The sequence below is a fragment of the Aspergillus karnatakaensis genome, assembly GCF_047715665.1.
Source record: "Aspergillus karnatakaensis strain CBS 102800 unplaced genomic scaffold BJY04scaffold_44, whole genome shotgun sequence".
Lineage (NCBI taxonomy): Eukaryota > Fungi > Ascomycota > Eurotiomycetes > Eurotiales > Aspergillaceae > Aspergillus > Aspergillus karnatakaensis.
Window position 1 is genome coordinate 1 of NW_027395756.1, and position 25,823 is coordinate 25,823.

Sequence of the window (25,823 nt, forward strand, 5' to 3'; positions counted from 1 at the left end):
TCCCTCATCATCATCTCGAAAATAGGAGAGATCGAACAATCCATCCATCCGACCTCAAACAAACTCCCCACCATCGCCACTCGTCGTTCACCTCGCACCCCTCCAATAACCGGCCCCCCCTGACCGACTTCCGCCCGCGGCATCGCTGTTTCAGCAACACTTGGGCTCTCTTGCGGTGTCACCTCCAACTGCTCATTCTCCGTGCCGATTTGCTCTTGCCTTGGGCTTCTTCCTTGATTTTGTTTACTTTGCTTCTTTCTTTTGACAATAATCGCTCCGACTCGCCAATCATCTCATCTCATCGGTCTACAATTGTCGCTGCCTCGCGGACGCTCTCAAAATGAGTGCCTCTCAACAAACCACCCTCTCCTACTACCCGCCCGGCGTCTCGCTGGGCCCGCAAGGTGCGTCATCTGTTTGATATCTCGTTCTTGAGTCTTGGGATTGTCCAGTGTCGTTCATTGTCTTTGCAACGATCTGTTTCATCGCATCCGGCGGGTCCTCCCTGACACTGATTTGCGACCACAATACTATCCTGTGTATTTGAATCGGCTCCCGCCAGTCCCTGTCGCTTTTTGATTCGAAGTACTAACTCACATCTTCTGTTATATAGCCTCTCCTGTCCGTGCGAACGCTCCGCAGAATCCCGTCAACCTAGGCTCCAATAACCCCTTCCGTACTCGCACTCTGTCGCCCTCCAGCTCTACCAATTCTGGCGGTCGACCTGAACGACCAAAGTCTACAAATCCCTTCCTAGATGATACAGATCCTATCTCGCCACAGTCCGCTCCTAGTGCTTCCTTGATTGACCAGCAAGATATGACGCAGAACACACGCGACCTCTTTGTATGTCTTCTTTGTTTCCTACTACGGATATGTCTAACCAGAAGCGATAGGAGAATCTCTCCCTAAACCAGGCACCCAAGACCAATGGATTCCGACCTGCACCACCACGCCCCGAGAAGCCTTCTCAGCATGCACCCCTACAGAACCGCCCGCCGCGACCGACAAGGGAACGTTCGGAAGGAGCTCGATCCAACGACCCCTTCAACATTTTTGCCGATCCCCCAAGCAAGTCCAGACCGAGCGCTTCAGGATCGAAGTCACGCGAGCGGGAGCGCCGACCCCGCCGAAACTCCGAGTCGTCTGTGATGGACCGCCCGAAGCTACTTGATGATGACGATGAGCGACGCCGCCGCGAGAGACGTCGACGAGAACGCGAAGGTCGCCACCGCGATGGCCATCGCGATGGGAAGTCTCGTTCCAAGAAGCCTGGGTACCAGCTGGACATTATCGATAAACTAGACGTGACTAGCATCTACGGCACCGGAAGTGAGTACTAAAGTAATTTTTCTCTCGGCCCGTTGCTAAGCGCTACCAGTGTTTCATCATGACGGCCCGTTCGATGCCTGCAACCCTAACCGTAATCGCAAAGGCTTACGCGCCGCTCCATTACAAGCATTTCCGAAAGACTCATCCAATATGGCGCTTGGTGGTGCCGGACCGAATAACTCCAACATCGATCTCGATCGATTTCACGGTCGGCAGGAAGAAGGATACAACGACTTCGGGTCCACTGCCGCCGCTGATAGTCGCAAAACCGAAGGCGTTGCGTTTGACCCTACGTCTCGCATTGAGCCGGTCCACGGACAAGCCAGCATGGGGCTGGGCACCAGCACTTTCCTCGACGGCGCCCCCGCTAGCCGTGCAGCCATTCGTGAGGTAGAGACCGATCAGACTCCGACTAACGCAGGTGGCTTGGCGCGGAAGAAGAGTCTCGCCCAAAGGATCCGAGGAATCAACCGTCCAAACGGCAGGGTTGTTTCGCCACAGGCCATCTACCGTTCTCCGGGCACTCCAAACTCACCACGGAATGAGAAGAATCCGTTTTTCCAAGACTACGATGATGCGTGGGACAAGAAGGCCGCTCGTATCAACTCAGCGGAAGAACATGCTACGCCAGGCGGACGAATTCGATCGTCAAGCAGCCCTAAGCAAACGACCACCACTACCTTGGAGCGACGTCATACCAATGACCGCACAAATTCGGGTCTTGAAGAAGGCAAGAATGCCGGTGGAGGTGGTTTCATCAGTCGCATGAAGAGTCTTCGAAAGCCTCAACCAAGGAGGCGAGTCACTGATGAGTGAATTGATCGTATTCAAAGTTCCCAGCTACGTTGCGCATGTAGTTGGTGAAGTCAAGCTGATCGAATACCGCGCGTCGACCCACCAACGAGCGGATCCTCAACGCGCCCATCCCGCCCGATCCGATGAAAGTGAGAGAACGCCTGCCGAATTCCGTGCGGTTCGCTCCAAAATAGTTCCTGATTCACGAAGCTATTCTTCATAAGGCTCTTGTCTACACATACGCTCGTCATCATGATAGAATCTTTCAAGAATGAAGTCTGGTGGACCCAGCCCGATTCTGTCCTTTGTTTCCATTTCCCTTTTTATGCAGGCTTGCTAAACAATGCACTAAGTGCAGGAGGAATAGGCGTTTGAATTCTTTGACTTTTCGCGGTTGGGAATCGGTATGAGCCGGCCTTATTTGTTTCTCACCTTGTCTTGATTCCACCAATTTCCATCTTTTGTGGATTGTTAGGTCCTCTCAATTTTCAAATCCCAATGCATTGCGCGATATTTGATATCTCTCTGTTTCTTTGCCGGGGTTGTTTCCTAGACTATCAAATACCAGAAATACATTTCCGTATCCATGACTGAGACTACTACGCTTAATCAGTATTTAACAGATCCTTGATAGAACTAGGTGCATACTTCCGTGATCGACATTGTTCATAACCGATATGAAACGAACTCCTATATTCCCGACTCTAGGTTAGACCCTTGAAACCTCGACCCCTGATCCAGGATACCCGAGAGTTTCAAATTGAGAGCAGCAGACGCACTGAGCATCTATGGATCAAGAACAACATAAGCGTATCAGATTCATAACCTTAAATTACTCTAATCATACTCCGGCAGTGAACCACAAAAGAAATGAAAAACAGGAACTCCTTCAAATAACCAATCCGAATACCCAGATCCTGACAGAACAATGATGATGGCAAAGCAAGCGCAGACGTATGTAATGTGGTGTGTATCAAGCGTTAAATGTAAAAAAATATACGATGTATCAACCCGCAAAAAAAAAAACCCCCCCTCATGAAGGATCGGATCAATTGCAACAAGGTATGAATATACCTCGCTGCTTAAACCTATCTCCTCGTTTCATGGGAGTTTGATGCCGCGACACCGGCTCGTCGCTTCGATTGCGGCTTTGGGCGGGAGAGGGTATATCTATTTATCTTGTTAGCATCTGCGTTGAACGGCTCTAGTAAATAGTGGGACGGAGACAACGTACTTGGCAAACGCCCTAGAGAGCGCGCGCTTGCAGCTGATCTTCTGGCTCCCGATGAAGGAGTCTACGGTGACAGCGATGGCGCGGTCGATATCCTGCGCAGAGCAGTACTCAGACAGACGCATCTTGCAAAATGCTTCTGCAATACGCATAATCGCTTCAAGGTGACGGACCTGATATATTATGTTAGTGTTGCGCAGTTAATGAATCGAAAGAAGACGTACGGTAATCGGGTAAGCACCCGTAGCAAGAGACTCGCGGCGCATATCCGCAAAGAGACGCGCAACCTTGTCTTGGTCGATCTGATATAGTTTCGGATGGCAGTGTTCCCTGGCATAAAGAATGTACTTCCGGAGGAGTTCTTGCGGAATCTCGCCTTCCTTCTCCTCGTCCTCTTTCTCTTTTGCCGCTTCACGAGCTTCGGATTCATCTGGGCGCAGAGGGAGGCGGTTACCTTCCTCGTCGACGCGGTAGCCATCTTCGTCAATGCGTTCGCCGTCGGCGTTGATGAGGGTGCCGTGTTCGTCGCGGAGAGGCTTTGATGGGTTTGCACGATGGTGGGATTCGATGACGAAGCTGGCGAGGCGTTCGTCTTCACTGGGGTCGACGAGATCACGAACAACGCAAAGAATGTCGAAACGGGAGAGAATGGGTTCGGTGAGTTGGACGTTAGAGGAGAAGGGGACGGTGCTGTTGTAGCGGCCGCCGATCGGGTTGGCTGCGGCGACGACGGCGCAGCGGGCTTGGAGAGTTGTGACGATACCAGCCTTGGAGATAGAGATGGTCTGCTGTTCCATAGCTTCGTGAATAGATGTTCGGTCCTGATCGTTCATCTTATCGAACTCATCAATAAGACATGTGCCGCGGTCTGCTAGCACAAGGGCTCCTCCTTCGAGGGTCCATTCGCTGGTCAGAGGATCACGGCGAACGCTGGCTGTCAAACCGACCGCACTGGCTCCTTGACCGGTAGCGAAAACTGCACGGTGGGCAGACTTCTCGACGTACTTCAGAATTTGAGACTTGGCGGTACCGGGGTCACCAAGAAGCAGGACATTGATATCTCCACGGATTGACATTTTGCCCTGAGCCTCCTTGCGAACACCACCAAATAGGGAAAGGGCAACAGCCGTCTTGACGTCTTCGTGGCCGTAGATACTAGGGGCAATTGAACGGATGATCTTTTCGACAATGTCAGGGTCGCGGGACAATGCACGAATTTCGCGTTCATCTTCTTCCGTCAGGTGGAAACCAGCTTGCTGGTCGTGGGACTTGACAACATGATTGGCCTCGATAATAGTCGCGAAGACAGGGAAGCCGTTCTTGTTGTTGAGCTGTGCGTCGTAGCTGTTGCGGTAGGTTCCGGTAATTTCAACCTCATCACCAGGCTTGGCTGTGTCGATAAGATCGGCGAGGAGAATAATCTCTCGCTGCCTGGGAAGTCGACCAGCGGGAACGGATCCAGGGGACTCTTGCAGGGTCAACTTCTGATAGTTCCTGTAAACTGTCTTTTCTGAGTTGACAGTAAAGGGTCCTCGAGATTGACAGTTCTGGCAGAAAGAGATTTTGACTTCGGAGCTAGCTTCTTGCTGGAAAGGACCAAGGGTGATGTTACATTTTTGACAAATGAACATGACATACTTCAGCTGGGGGAAGACACCCGTCCGGCGGGTGACAACTCCACTAACGCGAACAAGACAGTTTAGGTGAGACTGGCGCAGCTGGCGGAGGGTGTAAACAATTGGGAGATCGGTGATTCGCACGTGGATTTCGTTGTGGATGTCGTGGTATTGCGGGTAGTGGAAAAGGGTAACATCGAGAGCAACCTGGTCAAAGACTTTGAGAACTTCTGTGGGTTCGTTGGCCAAAAAGTATCCAAGCACAGCCTTGGTGCTGCTCAAATGTGTGTAGGAGACCTCGAGCGATGCAGAGTTAACCTCACCAAGAGTCTTGATCTTGTTTCCGTACACCGAACTACCGGTGGGGTCAGTGAATTCGGTCAAGAAGGCTTTGAACTCTCGGTAGATAGAACGCAGCACTTGTGGCTGTGTCACCCAGTCTGTAATGTTGGATGACTTGATATCCACTAATTCCTCCAGGGTAAGTTCTTCAAGGCCGTCATCCATCATCTCAACATCGTCGTGGTCTTCATCGTAGGCGTGTCTGCGACGGCGTGGTTGTGCAGCTAGATCAATATCTCCATCCTCATCATCCTGGAGGAAAGCAGCAGGCATGCGACGACGACGTGCCAATTCGCGGTCTCTTCGGTCCAAGCGAGCTTCTAGTTCACGACGGGCGCCAATATCAATCTCATCCTGATCATCATCGTCGTCAATGTATCTTCCACGGTAGCGATCATCTTTTTGGCTTCGGTAATCTCTGTCAAATGTGTCGCCGAACAAATCAATTCCGTCCTCGTCTTCTGCCATCTCCTCGATATCATCAATGTCTAGCTCTGCTTCTTCATCTCGCTCGTCCTCGTCATCGTCGAAGGGAAGCATAGGAGGGGAGGAAGGGGGAGCTATCGAGGTCAGTCGGATTATTGGAACACATTTTCAACAGCGAGAGCTCACGGCTTGAAGGGGGAGCCACGGAGGAGACATCGTCATCGGGCTCACGAGATCGCTTGCGGCGACCTAGATTGCCCAAGCCGCGATTCGCAGCGGATGTGCTGGGACGGAGGGGAGAGCTGAGAGCAGTTAGTCGAGGTTCGAATCGAAAGGTAGAAAGTGATGAATGAGGTACCTCATTATGTATGTATATGTGTAGGTGTAGGTGTATGTGGTTGAATCCTTATGCTAAAGCCCCGACAGATTGGGCAAGCTGAAGCAACGGACAGTTGTGTTGTTGAATCTTGTTTTTTGCGGGCAGGAGAGAGATGGGAAGAAGGGAGAGCCTTTTGCTTGGCATTTGTGTGCGCGGTTAGACGCGTCCACACGCGACGATACGCGTTCCCTCAATTATACCCGATTAGGACATATAGCTGCTGGGCCCAGGGCTGGAGGCCAGACTCCAGCAAATCTGACTCCGGTTACTGCGGAGAAGGAACTGCAAAGCTAACTATCTAGTAAGTTAGACTCTACAGTGAGATCGTCTAAACCTTGTGGATCTCCTGTCCACTGTCCAGTGTCTCCAGGTTCTGTAGTTCCAACACGCCTCTTGACTCCTTGATAGCTAATGAGTTCTTTGCCGAATTGCTGATTGGGCCACCTAACGCGAGTCTACACCTATTCTATAGTTAAGCCTCTTTACTGAGAGAGTCTGAAGCCCATAGTCTTTCAGAGAAGAAGGAATACCCTTGGAATAATCCATGAGCCCTGGTACAGCGACTTGATGCTGCGAGGATATTGATTGCAAACAAAACAAACACTTAAAGTGCCTCGCGTCCCGCGAGACTCTCGCATCATTAACCCCGATCAAAACATCCTCCACTTCACATTCATCATTGAATTGATTCTTCTCCATCTCAATCATCTATCGCAGGCACGCTGCGACCACTGTGAAGGGAAATGAGCAACGAAGAATCCACTGCTGCTCCAACAGGAGCTCCGGTCACCAACGGCGGCCAGGATGCTGGAAATCGCCGGGCCAGCTTCACCTCCCAGAACTCCCAGACTGCAAAAGAGTGAGTTTGTCTTCGTCTCAGTTCATACTGCGCACTGTCGCACTCCCCACCTTGATTACGGTCCTATTCTAACTATTCCCGTCAGGTTCATCGAATCTCAGATGCGCCTCGAAGCCGATGCCCGCGAAGTTCTCCCATATGTAAGCCTGCGCTAGCCATATCCCCACGAACAACAAGGCTGACAACGCAGTCATTTGACTCATGCACGCAAAACCTAGGTCCTCTGCGACAAACGCTCTTTGCCTGCCTAACCTGCAACCCTCCTCCGTCGACCCCGGATGCTCCCTTCACTGCCGCGGGCGTATGCTATTCCTGCTCTATCGTCTGTCATGGAGAACACACACTCGTTGAACTCTTCACCAAACGGAATTTTGTGTGCGACTGCGGAACCACTCGAATTGCCACATCCCCATGTACCCTACGAAATGACCCGAAGACCGGCGCAAAAGGTGTTCAGGGAGAGGAACCACACGCCGGTAATCACTATAATGCGAACTTTAAAAATAGGTTCTGCGGATGTGGTGAGGACTATAATGCACATGAGGAGAAGGGGACAATGTTTCAGTGTCTTGGTCTAGGAACGGTCGAGACTGGCGGTTGTGGCGAGGACTGGTGGCACCCAGAGTGCCTGATCAGTCTCCCCCGGGATTGGTACAAGACCTCGAAGAAGAATGTCGGCACAGAAAATGGTGTTTCTAACGAACAAGAGGAGGAGGATGAAACCCCGCTACCTCCGGGCTTCCCAGCTGAGGATGATTTCGAGACCTTCCTCTGCTACAAGTGCATCGATTCCAATCCTTGGTTGAAAAAATATGCAGACACCCCAGGATTCTTGGCTCCATTATTCAGAGATGGTGGACTTCAGCAACCGCTAAAGGAAGAAAACACGTCTGCGCCGGAGGCTTCATCAACCATTCCAGAGCCTCAACCAAGCGAAAACACCAAGAAACGCAAGGCAGAAGAACCCCCCGAAGACGATCCCACCACCGAAACCACCTCAAAACGATACAAAGAAGAACCACAAGAGACGACCGCCCTTCCCGAGCCCGAAATTACCCCAAAGACAGAGCCCGAGGCTAAGCAACAACAAGACCAAAAACCAAAACACACCAACCTCCCTTCCTCAGCTCCCCTCGCTTCCTTCTCCCTCTTCTTGAAAGAAGACTTTCGCGATCACCTTTGCCGCTGTCCAACCTGCTACCCCAACCTCGCCTCACACCCGCAACTCCGCGAAGAAGAAGAAACATACGAACCACCTCTATCCGAGAACGGCGACGCGGACGGCGCCAACAGTACAGGGACAGGCTCCCTACTCGACCGGGGTGAAGCCGCTCTCTCGAATATTGATAGAGTCCGCGCGATTGAAGGCGCAATGGTGTATAATCATTTGAGGGATAAGGTGAAAGAGTTCTTGAAGCCGTTTGCGGAGAGTGGTACGGCTGTCGGGGCGGATGACATCAAGGCTTATTTTGAGAAATTGAGAGGAGATGAGCAGGGGATTCGGGATGCAGCAGGCAAGGTTGAAAAGGAGGGCGGTGGTGGAGATGATGAAGGGGGTGATGGCAGGAAAGAGCAGAGTGGTATGTCTTGACTTTCCAACGATTGGTATTTCTGGGTACTAACATCAACAGGATATTGAGGGCTCTAGCTGAACGAACCAACATATCGACCCAGGGTTTGATCTCTTTGAATGATGACTTGGAATTACTATCCCTGGAGGCTACCTACTTTGAGCTGCAAAATAGCTACGCATATAATGGGAAATGATCATACGCCTTGCTCGGCTGCTTAAGACACTATACACTCTTTTCTATTCTTTGTTTCTTTTTATATTCTACGTCCACCTCTTCATGTGCGAGAATCTAAAAAGTTCTGACGATCCAGGATCCCGTTTACCCCCTTGGCGTCGAACTAAGAGTCAAGGGCTCCATCAATACGATCTGCTCCTCGATATCAACTCAGCCTCGCCCACCGTTAGTCTTTTCTCGAAACAGCCATTGAACACCCAGTCCACACCTAGCAATCCCGAACCAAATGGACCTGTCCGAGCTCCCTCTCGAGCTCACTCGAATTATTGCCTCGTATCTCGATCACTCTTCCATCAACGCACTTATCCAAACTGGAAAATGGTTTGCAAATGGTCTGACACCCCACTTGTACGATCGCGCTTTACAGCTCAGAGGTTATGTCAAATTGCGGGCAAGACCAGGAGGTGCTGATCGACCACGCTTTTCGTTTCTGAGAGATAAGATGTGGAATTGCATTCCCTCATGGTCTTCGTGTTATATCATCGACTACTTTGTGCAGAGGCGCGGTTTTTCTTGCGGGAGTCCACCGCGGTGGATAGGGCGCAAAACTTCCCGGGTCACTCCCCTCGTACATGTTCTCGCGGCCGCGGGCAATGTGGATGTTTTGAGAGCTGTCATCTCGGCTGGAGCCGATGTTAATGCGACGACGGCAAAGTACTTGCACACACCGTTACATTTGGCCGCCATGAGGGGCCACGAGCGTGTTATACGATGCCTACTCGAAGCAGGTGCAGACGTCCTAGCAGAAAGCGAGGGCGGGTCGTCAGTGATATCAGCTGCCGCAATGAATATTTCCTCTTCGACCGAAGCTGTACTGAACCAGCTAATCGAGACAACGCAGGAGGCAGGTGGTGACTATTCAAGGCCCGACAACAAGCAGCGTACGCCACTCCATCTCGCTGCGTTAAATGGTAACGAGGCTGCGGTGCGGCTTTTACTCGAAAAGGGTATAAGCCCTTAAGTCAAAGATCATTTAGAGACGTTGCCTGCTAGGGCAGCTATCAGGATGGGCCATGAGCCACTCTCCATATTCCTATGCCAGAAGATTCTTGATGTCGGTGGTGATATTTCGCAGCCCAACCACCGTGGCCGGACCCTTCTACATGCGTCGTTGCCGAGGAAATGTGAGTCTGTGGCCATGTTTCTTGTTAAGTCCGGCGCCAACGTCTCAGCCCCATGTCTTGAGGGTGAGATACCGCTTTCTCTTGCTGTCAAGCTACTCGAGGTCCATGATCTTATCAGATTGCTTCTCGAGGCAGGGGCATGCCCATATGCGCAACACATGGAAACCCAGTCGCCGCTCGAATGGGTGATTGAGAATGCAAGGTACGAATATGTTCACCTACTACTTCGCACAGACCCGCCCTGGCCTGATAGCCATATAAACGCCAGACTCTGGAGAGTGGCAGCGAGCGTTGCGAGAGAAGCAAGCCGCATCGGCTTGGTCAGTCTTCTTGTAGCGCTTGTTCGAACAGGAGGATTAGTTCTAGAAATGGTGGATGGGCACGGGCGGACTGCTCTTCACTATCTATGCCAACTCTTCTGCGTGCAAGACTCAACCCGAGCGTCCGATACAACAAAGGTGATGCAAACGCTTGCGGATGGCGGAGTCGACTTGGCAAGAAAGGACGGAAAGGGGCATACGCCGCTGCATTGGGCCTGCCATTGTGGCTCTGCTCACTATCAGCAAACTCCAATCGGAATCTGAGATTGACAGCATTGTTGAGCTCTTAGTTGAACTCAACATGGACAATAGAAAATTGGACTTAGACAATAATGGGTACACGCCGATCGACAGGGCTGTCATGGAGCTGGACGAGGATATCCGGGCTATTCTTGGGAAACTACTCGGTTGGCCAGACAATAGTTAGTTATTAGACTTCGAGAAAAGTCCTTCTCCCCGGGCAGTGTCTGATATGGCTTCAAGTATAACAACCGCCGTAATAAGGTAGTTAGTGTCGGTTCACCGATGATAGGAGAGTCCATATAGTTGGGGAGATTCTTTCAATGCATAATTAACACAAAGGCCTTGAGAACCTGCGCGTCTTTCTTTTAAAGATCAAGAAGCTTTCTTTATCAGGCGCACCTGCACCACGAGAAAGCTGCCGTCGAGGTAAGCCTCGATCATTCGAGTGTGCTAGACTCCTGCAAAGGAGACATTAATGATCCAATGCTATTCTTTTCACAACCGGGCGTCATTCATTTCGCTTCATTCGCCAGATATCTTCATGCAGGCCGCTGATTGACGTTGTTCTTGAGCGTTATCAACAGTCTACCCCTGCCAACCCTGGCTTTTGAGTGCATCAATACGTTTGATTTGAGCTCAGTCAAGAAGTATATCAATCTATAGTAGAAAACTCCTATCTAATGCTAAGCCATAACTCGACAATCCCTGCCATGCAGCTCCAGAAAGACGCCCGCTGAACGCCGCCAAAAAAAGGAGATATAAATAGCAAAGAACCGACGTCTGTATATAGTCTGACGGTTGGGTCACTCCTTCATTCGCTTCGCAGCCCGACCCATCAGGCTGTCATCGGGAAGACCGCTCCGTTTGGTGCCTGGCAAGCTTCCAGACCTGATATCGTTGTCATCCTGGGTAACGCGACGGTGCGGGTATTTGCCCTCGAATCCTTCGAAACAGTTTGCCGAAATTGGTCCGCCGTTCTTGAAATAGGGATGTTCAAGGGCCTCACTGGCGGTGATCCGCCTTGTTGGGTCGTAATCAAGCAATCGTGAGAGGAGATCGTAGCCGTCTTCTCCTGGTGTGCCAACCCCAGATGACTGGGAGTAACCGCCGTTCTTCAAGCAGTTATGGTACCAGCTTTCAAGATTCGAGGACCTTGAGAAGTGGCTCGGGGCGCGAGACATAGTCAGGGATTGGAGTTGAGAGAACTCGGGCATCGAGACAATACCGGGCCAGTTGTCTTTATTGGGTAGGCCCATGATGTCAATGATTTTCATCATCTGATTGCGCTGGAAAGGAACAGTCTTCTTGCTGTCCATCTTGGCTTCTTCGCCTTTGAAAATGGGGCGGAGAGACAGCAATTCCGCAAATATACACCCCACAGCCCATAGATCAACAGCAGGCGTATAATGCCGACTACCCATGAGTAGTTCAGGGGCGCGGTACCAGATGGTAACAACCACCTTGTCTCCAGAGAAGAGCGAGTTCAGAGGCTTGTAGAAAAGACGCGCAAGTCCTAAGTCTCCAATGCGGATAGCGCCGCTCGATGTCACCAGGATATTTGCTGGTTTCAGGTCTCGGTGCAAGACCCAGTTCGTGTGGAGGTAAAGCAGTCCGTTAAGAAGCTGAAACAAGATCGATCTCACCATGTTTGCTGGTATTGGGTGTCTCTGTGGTTGAGTATGGTGATGGATGATTTGAAGTAAATCATGCTCGGTATATTCGAAAACCATAAAGATGCATTTATCTTCCAAAATGATCTCCGCTAGTTGCACTACATTAGCATGGTCGAGTTCGGAACACAGTGCCATCTCCCGGATTGCCGACTGCGAGAGACCTGTATACTGGACGACCTCGCCCTCTTTGTCGGGCTTGAATCTGCTACTGTGAGCAACTTGCGAATTTATCATCAGAAAGGCGTCCTAACTTTTTGATGGCGAATTCGCCTTTCTGGCCATTTTTGCCAAGGGCTTTGTACACTCGGCCATATGTACCACTGCTGATGAATCCGACAATGGTGTATCTATCGCGGACACGGACTTTACTGGTGTATCCGGAGCCAGTCGGTTTTCTCGAGTTTATATTCTCTTTGCGCGAAGAGAAGGTCAGCATCACGAAGTTCAGATTGCAGTCGACCAGAAATCAGGCGGATTCAATCAGAAAAAATTTACTGATAGGAAACGCAACCAAATTATTCAAAAGCAAACAAGCAAAGAACAACAACGTTGGGTACCCCTCGAGCTATTAATAGCCTACAGGGTTCAAGGGAAGCCATTACCACGTGGATAAAATCCGCCCAGAGAGTTGAAGAACGGAAAGTTCCTTCCAAGCATGATGAAGAAAAAAAACAGGTAGTCAACTGCTGTTGGTCACCGAGAAAGGCCTTGCAATATGTATAAGACAGAGAACGACAGAAGGCTCTTCAGTCGGTGTACATGCTGATGGGGCCAGCCAACGAAGGAACCGGTGGCAAGAGAAAGTGCCTAGGTAGGGAAAGAGCGGAAAGGGCAAGGATGATAATAATGGATATTTAAACGGTATTACCCTCAACAGCAGCTTGAAGACTTCGTTTTAGAGACAGACTCTGGCTGACGGTGCCCGCTACGGGCCTGGTAGTTGCAGTTAAAGGACCAGATGATGAGGGTGGGTTCGTCAGACTCATGGGGAATAGAGCACAGAAATTCGGCAGGAATGGGTAGAGGTGGAGGTGGAGGTGGTGGAGGCAGCCGGTGCCGGTGTTCAGCTATCAATCAGAGCCAAGCGGGCACGTCGGAGCCCGTGGACTCTGGAGTAGACAGCGGCAAACGACACGGAGAAATGCAAGGCCACTAAAACATACTACTCAATTAATGCGGGAGGAGTAATTTGATGGATGGTGATTGATGGACGGAGTTGGGAGTTGAGGACAAGCGCTCTCGGTGGTTGGCGATGGGCACTGTCTGGTTAGTCAGCATCCTTGCGAGCTGCATTACTTTTTTGTCTCTTTCTCTCACAACATGAGGCCGGAGCATATCGAAATATGCTTGTATACTCAGGGGTGCGGTCGGTCGGTTCTACTCGAACCTAGGAAATAAGATGCTTGTGCAAAAGGGATGCACACTGGCCATGATGGATGATTTGACGGTGAGGCCGATTTCGGTGAGAAACAGCCTCAGGCAGGTCCAATTGCCAATGGATTCAATGCACGACGCAGTCCGGGTAAAAATCATCGAACCGCGGCCTCCATTTGGTGGTTTCATGGCTATATGATCCGATTGGAACCAAATTACCCTTTGGAGAACAGCAATATAGATAGGAGAGTTGTCCGTTCTCCCAGGACGATCCGGAGAGCTTCCCTGGGCGCGATAAGAACATGATAAGGATGACTTCAACTAGGCCCGATATGGATGATGTCGCGACGTCACTCCGACGCCCTGTCATGGGCCATGCTCCTAACATCAACTCTCACTTGGTGCAAGGTACAGGGACCTGGTTGCACCAAACCTTACTGTGTCACGATACTCAACCTCCTGACTAAGTGGAAAAATTGAACAGCACTTCGATGCCCATAAAAGGATAGAATCTCCACATTTGGGACACTGTGAGTGCTAACATGGCTCGATCCGGGGTCACCCCATATCTCGCCTATCTGGTGTTAATCACCACCCTCGGACCTTTGCAATTCGGGTACCACTTGGTAAGCGGACACCGCCCGTTACATGGTCTGACCCTCACTGACATTAGATTCTGACAGGCTGAGCTCAACGCACCTCAGGCCGTGATTACATGCGAGCGCAAGGGCATCCATGCCTCCGCTTCCGCCCTTTCCCAGGGCCTGCCGCATTGTATACCGATGAATCCGTCCCAGTTCGGCCTGGTCTCGTCAATATATACTTTAGGCGGACTTTTGGGTGCTTTGCTGGCAGGACCAGTTTCAACAAAGCATGGACGCCTGTTTGCTTTACGAGCAACAACTATATTCTTCATTCTGGGGCCAGTTGCCGAAACGCTGGCCCCCAATATTCCGGTACTAGGCCTCGGTAGGCTCCTCTCTGGTGTCGGGTCCGGAGCAGCTATCGTCGTCGGCCCTATTTATATCTCAGAAATCTCTCCACCGAGCGCTAGGGGATTCTTTGGAGCATTTACGCAGATTATGACCAATGTTGGCATTGTTATGTCTCAAACACTGGGGTACTTTCTTAGTGAAGGGAGCAAATGGAGAATTATACTTTCGGTTGCTGGCTTTGTCGGCGCTCTAGAGCTTCTCGGTCTGGCCTTGGTCCCAGAGAGCCCAGCGTGGCTCATTGACCATCAAAGAGAAGATGCAGCTAAGCGGATCCTTCAGCGGTTACGCGGGGGCAATGCAGACGTTCATGGTGAACTGGGAGTATCTACGGGTTCCCAAGAGGATGCTGATGAACAACAGTCACTGCTTACACCTCCAACCGACAACTTACCCCCGAAGCAGCCACCAGTAACAATGGCACGTGTGCTCACAGATCCTGACTACCGTCCGGCCATCATTGCTGTTGTCGGTATCATGATCGCCCAACAATTTACGGGAGTCAATAGCATTATTATGTACAGTGTTTCGCTGTTGCAGAGTATCCTGCCGACGACTGCAGCGCTGCTATCCGTTGCCATATCCGGTATCAACCTCGTAATGACGCTGGTATGCTCGCCGTTGCCCGACAAGATCGGTCGAAGACGCTGTCTTCTGCTGAGCATTGCTGGAATGGGCGTCAACTCTCTTCTTCTGGCTTTCGGCATCTACTTCAATGTGAAAGCACTATCTGCGGTTGCTGTACTGCTCTTCGTTGCTTCCTTTGCGGTCGGCCTAGGTCCCGTACCTTTTATCATGGCCTCCGAGCTCGTTGGTCCGGAAGCTGTGGGTGCCACCCAAAGCTGGGCGTTAGCAGCTAACTGGATATCGACCTTTGTCGTGGCGCAATTCTTCCCAATGCTGAATGATGCATTAGGTGGTCGGGGTAAGATCTACTGGTTATTTGCGGCAATGGCCGGTATCTTTGCAGCATTCATCTACTGGCGGGTGCCTGAAACGAAGGGCAAACGAAACGTGGCTGAAGTTTGGGGTAGTCAGCGAAGGAGAGACTGATGGGTTCAGCCCAACGCCATCAACTACGGAGTCTTTCAGCGCACCAATCCGCTAGAGTTGGCTAACCAACATGGCGCTTCCCTCGTTATTCTCCTACACATGAGGCATTGTAAATAATGAGTTCGATATATGTTTCACCGGTCGGACCGAGGGATATATTGTACATAAACCGACGTCGACACACAGCCTTATCAGTTCACTCCAAGCCAAGCAAACACGGGGGGCATGGGCGACATGGGACAAGTCAACAGAACAACCAACTCCTAGTTACGAAGTTATGATAACCAAGCCTGTCTTGCCGTTGCGTGTCGGACATGATTCAGTAAATGAATTCAGACGTTAGTTATTCGTCAGTTGAAAATATACTAGTAGTAGACGTGGGGTAAGTAACCCATACGACATCATGGCACGGATATCTTAGCCACACGACCTAGGTTCGTCTCTGCCACGGATTGCATCACTGGAAGCATAGGTATGATCTAAGATTAGAACTCCTTCTCAAGCGATATGTTTATAAGATGAATATTTTCGACAGACAATTCAGCGTGGGGTAAGAGTTGAGATGACTATGACAAGCCAACCGCGGCTCCAGCAGCAGATAGCAGAAGTTCTCTACCTAGGTATCTTCCAGCCGCACGCCAAGTATACTGTGTGGCACATGCCCCCCTTGAAGCATGACAAGACATGCAACTTGGCATCCGCTCAGAGTAACCTCATCTACATCATACCTATCACCACAGCAGCATGAAGCCACAGTTCCCCGCCGTTGGAGTGCGGATGAAATGAGGGGCTGCCCGTATCAGCTGCGGGATTCCCATGTGGAGAGATTTCCTCCAGTCGTTGAAGCCTGAGGGAGTTTGGAGTAATTACTCCTCGCTACAATTTGGCTTAGCAGATATGCTGCAAGTCTCGGTTACCATGCTTGCATGTCTCTAGCCACATCTACAGTTCTCGGCAGAATAGGCAGCCACTCTTTGCACCCTGCTCAAAGGTCTTGGGTCAGCAAGCGGTTGGCCGGTGGGTGGGTTGAGGTGGATCAACTCCTAGTCTGGCCTTTCTCTAGCCTCACCATGTCTTGTTGACTGCCCTTTTCCTGACTATAATTGACCTTATTATGGATGTTCTGATAAGGCTCAGGGCGGGATTAGCGGCTTGTACAGATGTGGTGAGGCTGGTGATAGGGCACAGGATGTATTCACAGCCCCAGGGCGATGTTGAGTACAGAAAGCAGAAACAACAACTTGGAATGAGCGATTACACTGTAGACCCCACCTTGATTTTGTCATAAAGAAGAGTAAGACTAAGTCATTATGCATTGCTACTATTCCTCTTTCTTCCACCTCGATCCGCTCCCACATATCTAGAGCTCGCCGCCAGCTCCCACTTAACGACTTCTTTTACCTCACTATTTTCTCTCCCCAATCCTGTCCCTTCGTTCTCCCTTTTTTTTTTTTTTTGCTTATTTGTAAATCATCCCTAAATCAGTCTGTAGTTGAAGCGGGTTTTCTACCAGTGACTTCATTGAGTGATCATTAACCTGGATCGACCCGGAGCAGATCTGAGATCGACCCGTCGACTTTTAACCTACCTCGTTAGCACCAGCAGTCAAGCACAGCCAAGGCAACCGCTTCGCGACACTTGTCCGTCGCTGGAGGCGCTCCCCCCCAAGCCCGCCACGCACAGGCCAATCCTCCCGTCAAATTCCCTCAATTATATTCGCCGATCTCCTCTTTCCTACAGCAGTACCCCAGAATTCTCTCCAACTGTTGTCTGGCTCCGTGGTTGACGCGTCTCTCCCGCGGCCGTCTTCTGAGCTCTTCCCCCGCACTCTCCGAAGAACATCATGGTGCGGCTAGGACTTCCACAACGTCTCAGCTCCCATCTCAGCACGCGAAGCAATGTTTCGACACCTGGTCAGAGTCGGAGTACCAGTCCCATGAGGACCCCTGATGTCCGGCCCTTGGCTTTAAAAGTGTCTGTTTTGCGGGTGAGTACGACTTGGTCCTTCAATGCTCTCCAGCTCCGACCGTTGTTTCTGTTTCCTGACTCGTGCTCTTTATACAATTAGGGGCAAAATCTTGCCGCAAAGGACCGAGGAGGAACGAGCGATCCTGTAAGCATCCCGCAGAGGACGACGACCCGCGAACAAAAGCGCAGGCTGCAAATTGGTGGTGATGGATAGATAAGGAGCTGACGGATCTTCAGTATCTCATAGTGACACTCGGAGACGCCAGACAATCGACGCCCACGATATTTAAGACATTAAATCCAGAATGGAATGTGACGTTTGAAATGCCGGTTGTCGGTGTGCCCCTGCTAGAGTGCATCTGTTGGGACCACGACAGGTTCGGCAAGGATTATCTAGGCGAGTTTGACATTCCTCTGGAAGACATATTCGCCGATGGAGATATCCAGCAACAGGTGTGTAATGTCCTTCGTCAATCGCCCTGCACCTTTCCAAGACGTGAGCTCATTGTCATAAACAGCCGAAATGGTACACCCTCAGGTCAAATCGGAAACCGGCCAAGAAGAAGAAGGATAACGATGTTTCGGGTGAAATCCTTCTGCAGTTCTCGCTCTCGGACCCCTCGAACCCCGCTGCATCGCCGGCAGAAATATACCAGCGTTTTAAGACCTTGATTCTTGCTGGAGACGACGAGGAATATTTCCCATCGGTCTCCTCATCAACAATCCTAGAGGAATCTGGAGAACGAGATGAGGAAACGTCGGATGAAACCGATGACCCTACAAAGCCGGAGGTGGTGGAAAAGCGCAGGCGGAGGCTCCGCCTCAAACGATTGAAGCGCAAGTCTTTGGCCGCAAGAGCATATCAGTTTTCGGGCGCTGGCAATGGCGTGCAGGGTATTGTCTTTATGGAAATTGTCAAGGTCACCGACCTGCCGCCAGAGCGAAACGGTATGAGGGTTCCTGGTCCCATTGACAGTTGAGACTAACCTGCATAGTGACTCGCACATCCTTCGATATGGATCCATTTGTGGTAACTTCGCTCGGTCGCAAGACGCTTAGAACACCAGTCATACGTCACAATCTCAACCCGGTATACAACGAGAAGATGGTGTTTCAAGTCATGAAACATGAACAAGCATACACGATGAGCTTCACCGTCATGGATCGAGACAAATTCTCTGGTAACGACTTTGTTGCTTCGGCGGGCTTTCCCCTACACACCCTCATACACGCTGCCCCCGATGCCGACCCAGAAACGGGTCTATATAAGTTCACAGAAGAAGAACTAGGACCGCCAGCCAGTTATGATGCCAAGATCAGCCCGAGCCCTTCGTCCTCAAACTTATCGAGGCAGGGTAGACCTCTTCCGCGATCAAGAAGCTCAACGGCATCTCTGTCCACCCAGGCACAGCTGGAATCTCAGGGAACACCTTCATTGATTATTCCGGATGAAAGTGCAAACAGTAGCCTTTCAGATGTTTCAACCGCGGCCAGCCCTCTCAAACCGATTGCTTATGAAGCGGATGGCCTTCGTCTCTACAAGATCCCGTTGACTCTGAAAAACAAAGACAGATGGGAGGATAAGCACTTCCCTAATATAGTTGTCAAAGCGAAATATATGCCTTATCGTGCGCTACGACAGCAATTTTGGCGGCTCATGCTGAGGCAGTATGACGCGGATGACAGCGGCAACATCGACAAGGTCGAGCTGACAACAATGCTTGATACCCTTGGATCAACTCTCAAGGAGTCAACCATTGATAGCTTCTTTGAGCGCTTTAGCGAGAACGCAAAGGTGCCTACCTGTTTATCGTTCGACCAACTGGTCATGTGTCTCGAGGATACGCTACAGTCTCTCCAGAAAGATGCGCGATCGCTGGGCAAGAAATTGAGCCCAACTACTTCGACAGCTAGCCAAGAAAGCGATGGTGACGAGCTTGGCGTTGAAACCAGTGTATCTGTACCTACCAATGTCAACCCTCAGGCGACATCAGTCCCGACGATTCCTACTACAGACCAGATTTCTTCAAACGATGAAGACCTTCACCCGGATGATCTTGGCGACGAACGCGGTGAAGAGCATGTTATTGAGCTTCGAGAATGCCCTCTCTGTCATCAACCGCGGCTTGAGAAGCGCTCGGATGCCGACATTATTACACATATAGCCACATGTGCGAGTCAAGATTGGCGGCAAGTGGACAATCTAGTCATGGGAGGTTTTGTCACTTCCAGCCAGGCGCAACGCAAGTGGTATAGTAAGGTTATTACGAAGATCTCATACGGCGGCTACAAGCTCGGTGCGAACTCCGCCAACATCCTTGTCCAAGATCGTCTTACTGGGCAGATCAATGAAGAGCGAATGAGCGTGTACGTACGACTTGGTATTCGACTTCTATACAAGGGTCTCAAGAGCAGGGACATGGAGAAGAAGCGAAGTAAGCTCACCACAATTCGACCGTTGTCAAATCTAACCAATCATAGTTCGCAAGATCTTGAAGTCTCTCAGTATCAAGCAGGGTAGGAAATACGACGACCCAGCCTCTGCAAGTCAGATTCGTGACTTTATCGCCTTCCACCAACTTGATATGTCGGAGGTTCTCTTACCTCTAGACCAGTTCAAGAATTTCAATGAGTTCTTCTATCGTGCACTGAAGCCAGACGCTCGGCCTTGTTCTGCCCCTAACGAGCCTGGTATTGTGGTCTCGCCAGCCGACTGTCGCTCGGTGGTGTTTGACCGTATCAGTGAGGCTACTGGCATCTGGGTCAAGGGAAGAGAGTTCTCTATCAAGAGACTTCTTGGTGATGCCTATCCTGAAGATGCTCACCGCTACCAGAACGGAGCATTGGGAGTGTTCCGCCTTGCTCCTCAAGATTATCATCGATTCCATATTCCCGTTGACGGTGTGATGGGTGAACCCAAGACAATTGAGGGAGAGTACTACACGGTGAACCCCATGGCTATTCGCTCGGCGCTCGATGTCTATGGCGAGAATGTTCGCATACTTGTGCCCATTGACACAGAACTCTACGGTCGAGTCATGGTGGTCTGTGTTGGTGCTATGATGGTCGGCAGTACAGTCATCACACGGCAGGCTGGAGAGAAGGTGTCACGAGCTGAAGAGCTCGGATACTTTAAATTTGGTGGCAGTACACTTCTGCTCCTCTTTGAGGAAGACAAAATCAACTTCGACAGCGACCTGGTGGATAACTCCAAGGGAGCTCTTGAAACTCTGGTAAGACCAACCCCTTGCTGCATTAACACATGGCGTTTCTGACATGGGCTCCTTGTCTCTAGGTCCGAGTGGGTATGTCTGTGGGCCACAGCCCTGGTGTCCCTCAATTCGAGCCTGATCTACCCAAGAAGCCCGAGGACGTTAGCCTTGAGGAGATGCAAGACGCCAAGCGCAGAATCGAGGGTAGTCTAGCGCCGCCTACCCACGCTTCTGCGATACAGTAGATTCTGTCAGTAATAAAGTATATGCTACGGGAATAGGATACATTGTTTATTATAGCGTGAAGCAATTTTAGGCGGGGGCTTTAGCCAGACATTCATTCATTTTTCTTCGGCTGGTCAATGTGCTCGCGTTCTGTCAATACTGAACGCTAGCCTCCCGTTAGTCATCTGTATATAGATGGGATTAGCATGTTACTACATGGTCATGAATATATATAAAAAATATTGGATATGAGGACAGAGATCAATGCAGTATATCATTCTTGTGTTCTATAATAATGTGGAAGAATTGACTCTAACTTAATACTTCCTCGCAGGTGGACGCTGAGGAGTGGCTCAAAGAGGCTAGCGCGGTCCCCACGCGCCACGACCAAAACAACCGCGTGCTGCGGACACTTGCAAGAGCAAACCCCCCCCAACGCCATCCCGAACGCCTGGACCGGTGCGCTACAGCGCAAGGAGCGACAACTCGAATTCCATCGGTGTATACACGAATTACTTGCGACATTGTCGACTTACAACCGTCAATTGCAGCTTTACCTGCGTGCGTGGGTGAGAGCGCGACCGGGTTCTGTCGATACACGTCCCTCCAGTTCTCCGTCACCAGACTGGCGGCGACTGCGACCGCACGAAGGAAAGCGAATTTGACTCCGACGGAGATACCGAACTCGAGAGGAGAGCTTATCTCGCGACAATTGGTATATTCATTGAGTTGTCTTGTGTTACGGCTTTGAATCGCCGGTGCTGCGTCACATCGAGGGGAAGAGTCTTCGCGACACGCAACGACAGTCACGTCCTGGCCAGCACGAACTCACTGGTGAGAAACGATCTCTGGAAGAGCGCTTTTCCCGCTCTTACAACCAACAACTCGATACCTCGGCCCGGTCCTGACATGACCGTCACTGTCCTAGCCACCTCCAAAACTCAGACGCAGCGTCGCGAACCTCTGAGGGTACTTGATATGGCAACGTCCCAGGCGCGGGCGCGTCATGCGTCGTCCGCCGCGCCTGGCGGCGGTAAAGGCAGCGGGAGGCGAACGCGGTCAAGCATGGATAACAAGGAGCGGACTGAGGAGGCTGTGAATGGAGAGAAGGAGAAGGACAAGAAGCGCAAGGCTGGTAAGTTCTTGGTTCATATTTGTGTCTGCGATGTTGAGTGAGTGCGCTGACTGGTGACTTTGCTGGGGCAGATGTCTACGATGAGGATATAGAAGGGTTCCAGTTTTCGCGCATTACGAATGAGAAGCAGAGGGCGCCGAAGGAGGATGGGCCTGTGGTTCCGGCTCCTGAGGAGCCTGCGCCGCAACCTTCACCCAGAAGAGGTCGGCCGCCCAAGAAGCGGGTGGAGAAGACAGACGCCGCTCCCGAGCCCGAGAAAACTTCAGAGACAAAGGGAAAGAGGTCGACACGAGGGAGGCCAAAGACTGTTGCACAGCCAGAACCGCAACCGCAACCACAACCCGAACGGAGTACGCGCTCAACGCGAAAACGAGATGAGGGAGAACAGCCCCCTGTAGAAAAGAAGCGGAGAAAAGGCCGACCGAGCAAGTCTCATGAGGAACAGCGTAATGGCTTTGTGTCTCCGGAACCACCGCAAGCAGGGACGTCTACAATTGCGCTACCCCTGGCGGACACACCGGTCATTCAAAGGAACAGAGAAATGAGGGGGAAGAAATCGTCAAAAGGGAACAGACGGAGTAGTCTCAGCATGCGAGGTCGAAGAGCCAGTTCGCTGATTGATTCCGGGGCGTCTAATGGTGAGTTTCGTGGCGTGAAGCTGGGAAGGCTAGAGACTAACTGTTGCAGCCTTACCTCACAAAAAGGTCGAAACATCTGAATTTTACAAGCACATTGCGAGTGATGGCTTACCGGAGCCACGGCGAATGAGACAGCTTCTTATTTGGTGTGCGACTCGAGCAATGGGGGACAAGCCGTCAGGCTCTCGCTCAGAGGACGAGAGCGCTCGCTTAGCAGGTATGACAATTCACTAGAGAGTTGGGCTCAAAACTAACTGGAAGTAGCGCGGGTGATTCAGGAAGAACTTCTTAAAGATTTTGGGGGCAATTCGGAGCTTTCGAACTGGTTTGCGCGAGAAGAAACCAGTCCCCCAACGGTAGTCGTGAAGAAGCCAAATCCGAAGAACGTGCAGAACCAAGAGAAGATCAAAGAGCTGGAGGAGCAAATACAAAGGTAAGCTACTCGTTCCAACAGGAAATGAAATGCTGACAAGTTATAGATTGCAAAGAGAGAGACATGCCCTCAACGCATTACTACGCCCTCCGTCAATTCCAAGACTAAAACCCACACCAAAACAATTACCAAATGGTCAATCGGAAGACCATCCGTCAGAACCAGAGCAGAAACCAGAGCCCGATAACGACCAAATCGACTTATCAATATTAGACCCAGCCCAACAACAGATTCTCGCCTCTATAAACCCAGCTGCCGCGAAATCATACCAAGGGACACTATCACAAACCCAACCCCAACCCGAACAATCCTCCGAATCCGAACCCAAACCCACCACCACCCTCCCTCCAATAACACCGTCAGAAATATCCACCCGCCTCTCTCGAATAACGAGCCGTCTCACGCCGACACTCGACACGTTAGCTGCAGGAGTCCACGACATCGAGCTCTATCGCTCCATGTCAGACGCTGTCTCGTCACGGGTGCTGCGGATCTGCGCTGAGAGGCTGGAAGAACGAGACGCAAGGAATGCACTCCGCAGACTTGCACTATCTCAGTCACCGGAAGGAGAAGCCGGAAGCGAGAGTGGAAGCGAACAACGAAAGGACGTTGACGTTCCACTGAGGCCGAGACCGAGAGAAGATCTTGGACCGATTTTGGGGGCGTTGAGTCGGGTGGAGCGGCGGTGATTCTACTCGAGCATACAGCTTCCTTTTTTTTCTTTTGGTTTGCCCTACGCTTCTTTCCAATGCCGGCCGTAATCCTGTGGATTAGGGCTGGTACTTGTTTTGATTTGTGTCGTTGACTTTTGGGTCATATTTTCGTTTCTGTTCTGGGCATATGGCATGCAAAGCAAAGCATTGGAGTTGGGGCGTTTCGTGCTGGTGTTATGTATGTATGATGAGGATAGGATCAGACTCACAGGGTAGGATAGGATGGAGTAAGATGGAATGATAGTTAGCTGAGCTAATGGAATTCGAACGTACGCCTTTCATTCAAATTCATTCTAACTGGGGACTGTGCTTTGAGTAGCTGGCGACATGAGCAGATACGTGGGTATAGATTATCAGGTTGAGGAAACAACCCTATGTTAGGATGCAGCTCGATACGGTTTGGATTCCTGGCTCGCGCGTTCCGGAGTACTTCGTGCATGACGCGTAGTCTTGATACTTGCAGATGGGAGTAGCGGTGGCCTTGAAAAAAAATTATACATACGTATACCCAATGGTTGCTGTTGCTGTTGCTGTTGCTGTGGCAGTGAAAAGGCCGGCGACAAACTACAGTGCCACTGCCTACTGTGAATGCCCGAAATGTTGGGCTAAAAATCAAGATATCAAAGCAAGTTCATCAGAGTTGGGGAGTATCATGTACGTAGTGGGGTACATAGATTTTTAGTGTCGGGGAATTGAGAACGAGGACCCGGGCGGCTGGATCCGAGTTTCAGGTTCAGTTCATACAGCAGGTAATGATATCTAAATATCTTCGATGCTCGGCAGCGGCTGGTTGGGTGGCGGAGGAGTGAAGAAAACTTTGATATACCGTGTGATTGCATTAAACGCTGAGGTGGATCCATACTCAGGAGTATGTGTGTGAGACTGTGAGTGGGTTTCAGAAATTTTAGAGTATCGGATTCTTGTTCTAGAAGGAGTGCTGCACGGGGAGTCCGGTCTAGAGAACTACTTACTCGTAGACTTCGGGCCGAGTGCGCCATACGGGACGGGATGATGGAAGGGAAAATAGGGGTTGGCAGGTGCATCCTTCGGCTTTGCAGTTGGGCATCAGAGATATCCCTCATACGAAAGACGAGAGGCAGTCTGCCCAACAGTGGGTGCGCAAGCCAGGTACTTTAAAAGAAGACCAATGAAGGGGTCGGCATTTCACATGTGAAAAGCCGAGAAGCTTTTCTTTCCTTTTTCTTATCAGGTTTCTGCCGAAGTATATTCCTTCTGCTGGTGGGGTATGCTCTGCCTGAGACCTCACACCTCGAGGCTCGGACCTTTTCTCCTCTGCCAACTCATGAATGATGAGCATATCACTGCATCTTCCTGTCCAGCTGGATGAAAATCATGCTTGCCACATGATCAGTTCATTGGATCGGGTGTCTGATCGAAGCCGATCGGATGGTTCTCGACTACTTTCGACCCGGCCTTGCTGTTGGGCTCGCTGTGGGCCTGTCGTTGGAGCTTCTCGAACCTCACTCGAGGGTGAGATAATGGCGAATTGGAGAATATCAGCACAATCCTGATGGTTGGTTCAATCTAACGAATCTGATGTAAATGATCCGAGCTCGGCTGGAACTCCTTGGTGAGCCTCTTCGTGGAAATATCTGCCAGTCTCTGGCTTCAAGGGAAGCTAGAATAAGCTCGGATCCACACAGACCAAAATAGCTGAGCTCTGGTGAACCACTCAGGGAAATAATCCGGCTCTTTATCAGCCGGAAGAGAGTCGCGAGCTGGCCTCGTGGGGACCGGAGCCAATGCCATTGTTCCCAGTCCTCGTCCACGTAAGGATGATTCAAAAGGCTAGATGTGTCTAGACCGTTGCCATTTCCGCGGATTCGAGTCTCTCCTGGCCTCTCCGAATCATAATGAAGCCCAGCCCTTATCCCCAGATATCACCGACGGAATGGAAAGCAGTGCATAGCT

General features: G+C 50.9%; 9 protein-coding genes across 9 annotated transcripts; 7 read left to right on the forward strand and 2 right to left on the reverse strand.

Annotated features, from left to right (window-relative positions):
- Positions 1-242: 242 nt before the first annotated feature.
- BJY04DRAFT_107762 (Pal1 family protein) lies at positions 243-2,173 on the forward strand. The gene is made up of 4 exons (XM_073708072.1): positions 243-404; positions 614-846; positions 897-1,332; positions 1,382-2,173. The coding sequence occupies exons 1-4, from the start codon at positions 341-343 to the stop codon at positions 2,146-2,148; spliced, it is 1,500 nt and encodes a 499-aa protein (XP_073568413.1). The 5' UTR covers positions 243-340; the 3' UTR covers positions 2,149-2,173.
- Positions 2,174-2,925: 752 nt separating this feature from the next.
- On the reverse strand, positions 2,926-5,641 carry BJY04DRAFT_107779 (MCM DNA helicase complex subunit MCM2). The gene is made up of 3 exons (XM_073708073.1): positions 3,583-5,641; positions 3,362-3,531; positions 2,926-3,297 (listed from the first exon to the last, which is right to left on the reverse strand). The coding sequence occupies exons 1-3, from the start codon at positions 5,587-5,589 to the stop codon at positions 3,216-3,218; spliced, it is 2,259 nt and encodes a 752-aa protein (XP_073568414.1). The 5' UTR covers positions 5,590-5,641; the 3' UTR covers positions 2,926-3,215.
- A 1,158-nt stretch (positions 5,642-6,799) lies between these two features.
- Positions 6,800-8,732, forward strand: BJY04DRAFT_107782 (putative metaphase-anaphase transition protein (Mlo2)). Its single transcript, XM_073708074.1, has 4 exons — positions 6,800-6,980; positions 7,066-7,120; positions 7,171-8,560; positions 8,612-8,732. Exons 1-4 carry the CDS (start codon positions 6,865-6,867, stop codon positions 8,617-8,619), a joined length of 1,569 nt encoding a protein of 522 aa, XP_073568415.1. The 5' UTR covers positions 6,800-6,864; the 3' UTR covers positions 8,620-8,732.
- A 282-nt stretch (positions 8,733-9,014) lies between these two features.
- On the forward strand, positions 9,015-9,749 carry BJY04DRAFT_220888 (ankyrin repeat domain-containing protein; the record flags this gene model as incomplete). Its single annotated transcript, XM_073716998.1, has 1 exon — positions 9,015-9,749. One exon carries the CDS (start codon positions 9,015-9,017, stop codon positions 9,747-9,749), a length of 735 nt encoding a protein of 244 aa, XP_073568416.1.
- Positions 9,750-9,794: 45 nt separating this feature from the next.
- On the forward strand, positions 9,795-10,496 carry BJY04DRAFT_220889 (ankyrin repeat domain-containing protein; the record flags this gene model as incomplete). Its single annotated transcript, XM_073716999.1, has 1 exon — positions 9,795-10,496. The coding sequence occupies one exon, from the start codon at positions 9,795-9,797 to the stop codon at positions 10,494-10,496; it is 702 nt and encodes a 233-aa protein (XP_073568417.1).
- Positions 10,497-11,278: 782 nt separating this feature from the next.
- On the reverse strand, positions 11,279-12,584 carry ssn3 (cyclin-dependent serine/threonine protein kinase SSN3; the record flags this gene model as incomplete). The annotated part of the gene is made up of 2 exons (XM_073717000.1): positions 11,279-12,350; positions 12,400-12,584. 2 exons carry the CDS (start codon positions 12,582-12,584, stop codon positions 11,279-11,281), a joined length of 1,257 nt encoding a protein of 418 aa, XP_073568418.1.
- A 1,208-nt stretch (positions 12,585-13,792) lies between these two features.
- BJY04DRAFT_107800 (putative MFS glucose transporter) lies at positions 13,793-15,848 on the forward strand. The gene is made up of 2 exons (XM_073708075.1): positions 13,793-14,148; positions 14,206-15,848. Exons 1-2 carry the CDS (start codon positions 14,065-14,067, stop codon positions 15,565-15,567), a joined length of 1,446 nt encoding a protein of 481 aa, XP_073568419.1. The 5' UTR covers positions 13,793-14,064; the 3' UTR covers positions 15,568-15,848.
- Positions 15,849-17,036: 1,188 nt separating this feature from the next.
- On the forward strand, positions 17,037-21,242 carry BJY04DRAFT_195147 (putative phosphatidylserine decarboxylase Psd2). The gene is made up of 7 exons (XM_073712171.1): positions 17,037-17,554; positions 17,636-17,680; positions 17,773-17,988; positions 18,054-18,483; positions 18,531-19,970; positions 20,017-20,768; positions 20,831-21,242. The coding sequence occupies exons 1-7, from the start codon at positions 17,411-17,413 to the stop codon at positions 20,990-20,992; spliced, it is 3,189 nt and encodes a 1,062-aa protein (XP_073568420.1). The 5' UTR covers positions 17,037-17,410; the 3' UTR covers positions 20,993-21,242.
- A 163-nt stretch (positions 21,243-21,405) lies between these two features.
- BJY04DRAFT_107834 (Mis12-Mtw1 family protein) lies at positions 21,406-24,166 on the forward strand. The gene is made up of 5 exons (XM_073708076.1): positions 21,406-22,107; positions 22,179-22,745; positions 22,795-22,962; positions 23,010-23,178; positions 23,225-24,166. Exons 1-5 carry the CDS (start codon positions 21,882-21,884, stop codon positions 23,865-23,867), a joined length of 1,773 nt encoding a protein of 590 aa, XP_073568421.1. The 5' UTR covers positions 21,406-21,881; the 3' UTR covers positions 23,868-24,166.
- Positions 24,167-25,823: the final 1,657 nt, after the last annotated feature.

Bases quoted from the DNA above. Each gene is read 5' to 3' on its own strand.
- BJY04DRAFT_107782 (XM_073708074.1), top strand. From the start codon at position 6,865: ATGAGCAACGAAGAATCCACTGCTGCTCCAACAGGAGCTCCGGTCACC. The intron at 6,981-7,065 runs GTGAGTTTGTCT...TATTCCCGTCAG, and splicing joins AACTCCCAGACTGCAAAAGA to GTTCATCGAATCTCAGATGC. The intron at 7,121-7,170 runs GTAAGCCTGCGC...CTGACAACGCAG, and splicing joins CCCGCGAAGTTCTCCCATAT to TCATTTGACTCATGCACGCA.
- BJY04DRAFT_107762 (XM_073708072.1), top strand. From the start codon at position 341: ATGAGTGCCTCTCAACAAACCACCCTCTCCTACTACCCGCCCGGCGTC. The intron at 405-613 runs GTGCGTCATCTG...TCTGTTATATAG, and splicing joins CGTCTCGCTGGGCCCGCAAG to CCTCTCCTGTCCGTGCGAAC. The intron at 847-896 runs GTATGTCTTCTT...CAGAAGCGATAG, and splicing joins AGAACACACGCGACCTCTTT to GAGAATCTCTCCCTAAACCA.
- BJY04DRAFT_107779 (XM_073708073.1), bottom strand. From the start codon at position 5,589: ATGCCTGCTGCTTTCCTCCAGGATGATGAGGATGGAGATATTGATCTA. The intron at 3,532-3,582 runs GTACGTCTTCTT...ATAATATATCAG, and splicing joins CGGGTGCTTACCCGATTACC to GTCCGTCACCTTGAAGCGAT. The intron at 3,298-3,361 runs GTACGTTGTCTC...CAAGATAAATAG, and splicing joins CTCTCTAGGGCGTTTGCCAA to ATATACCCTCTCCCGCCCAA.
- BJY04DRAFT_107834 (XM_073708076.1), top strand. From the start codon at position 21,882: ATGACCGTCACTGTCCTAGCCACCTCCAAAACTCAGACGCAGCGTCGC. The intron at 22,108-22,178 runs GTAAGTTCTTGG...TTGCTGGGGCAG, and splicing joins GGACAAGAAGCGCAAGGCTG to ATGTCTACGATGAGGATATA. The intron at 22,746-22,794 runs GTGAGTTTCGTG...TAACTGTTGCAG, and splicing joins TGATTCCGGGGCGTCTAATG to CCTTACCTCACAAAAAGGTC.
- BJY04DRAFT_107800 (XM_073708075.1), top strand. From the start codon at position 14,065: ATGGCTCGATCCGGGGTCACCCCATATCTCGCCTATCTGGTGTTAATC. The intron at 14,149-14,205 runs GTAAGCGGACAC...AGATTCTGACAG, and splicing joins TGCAATTCGGGTACCACTTG to GCTGAGCTCAACGCACCTCA.
- BJY04DRAFT_195147 (XM_073712171.1), top strand. From the start codon at position 17,411: ATGGTGCGGCTAGGACTTCCACAACGTCTCAGCTCCCATCTCAGCACG. The intron at 17,989-18,053 runs GTGTGTAATGTC...TGTCATAAACAG, and splicing joins ATGGAGATATCCAGCAACAG to CCGAAATGGTACACCCTCAG. The intron at 18,484-18,530 runs GTATGAGGGTTC...TAACCTGCATAG, and splicing joins CCTGCCGCCAGAGCGAAACG to TGACTCGCACATCCTTCGAT.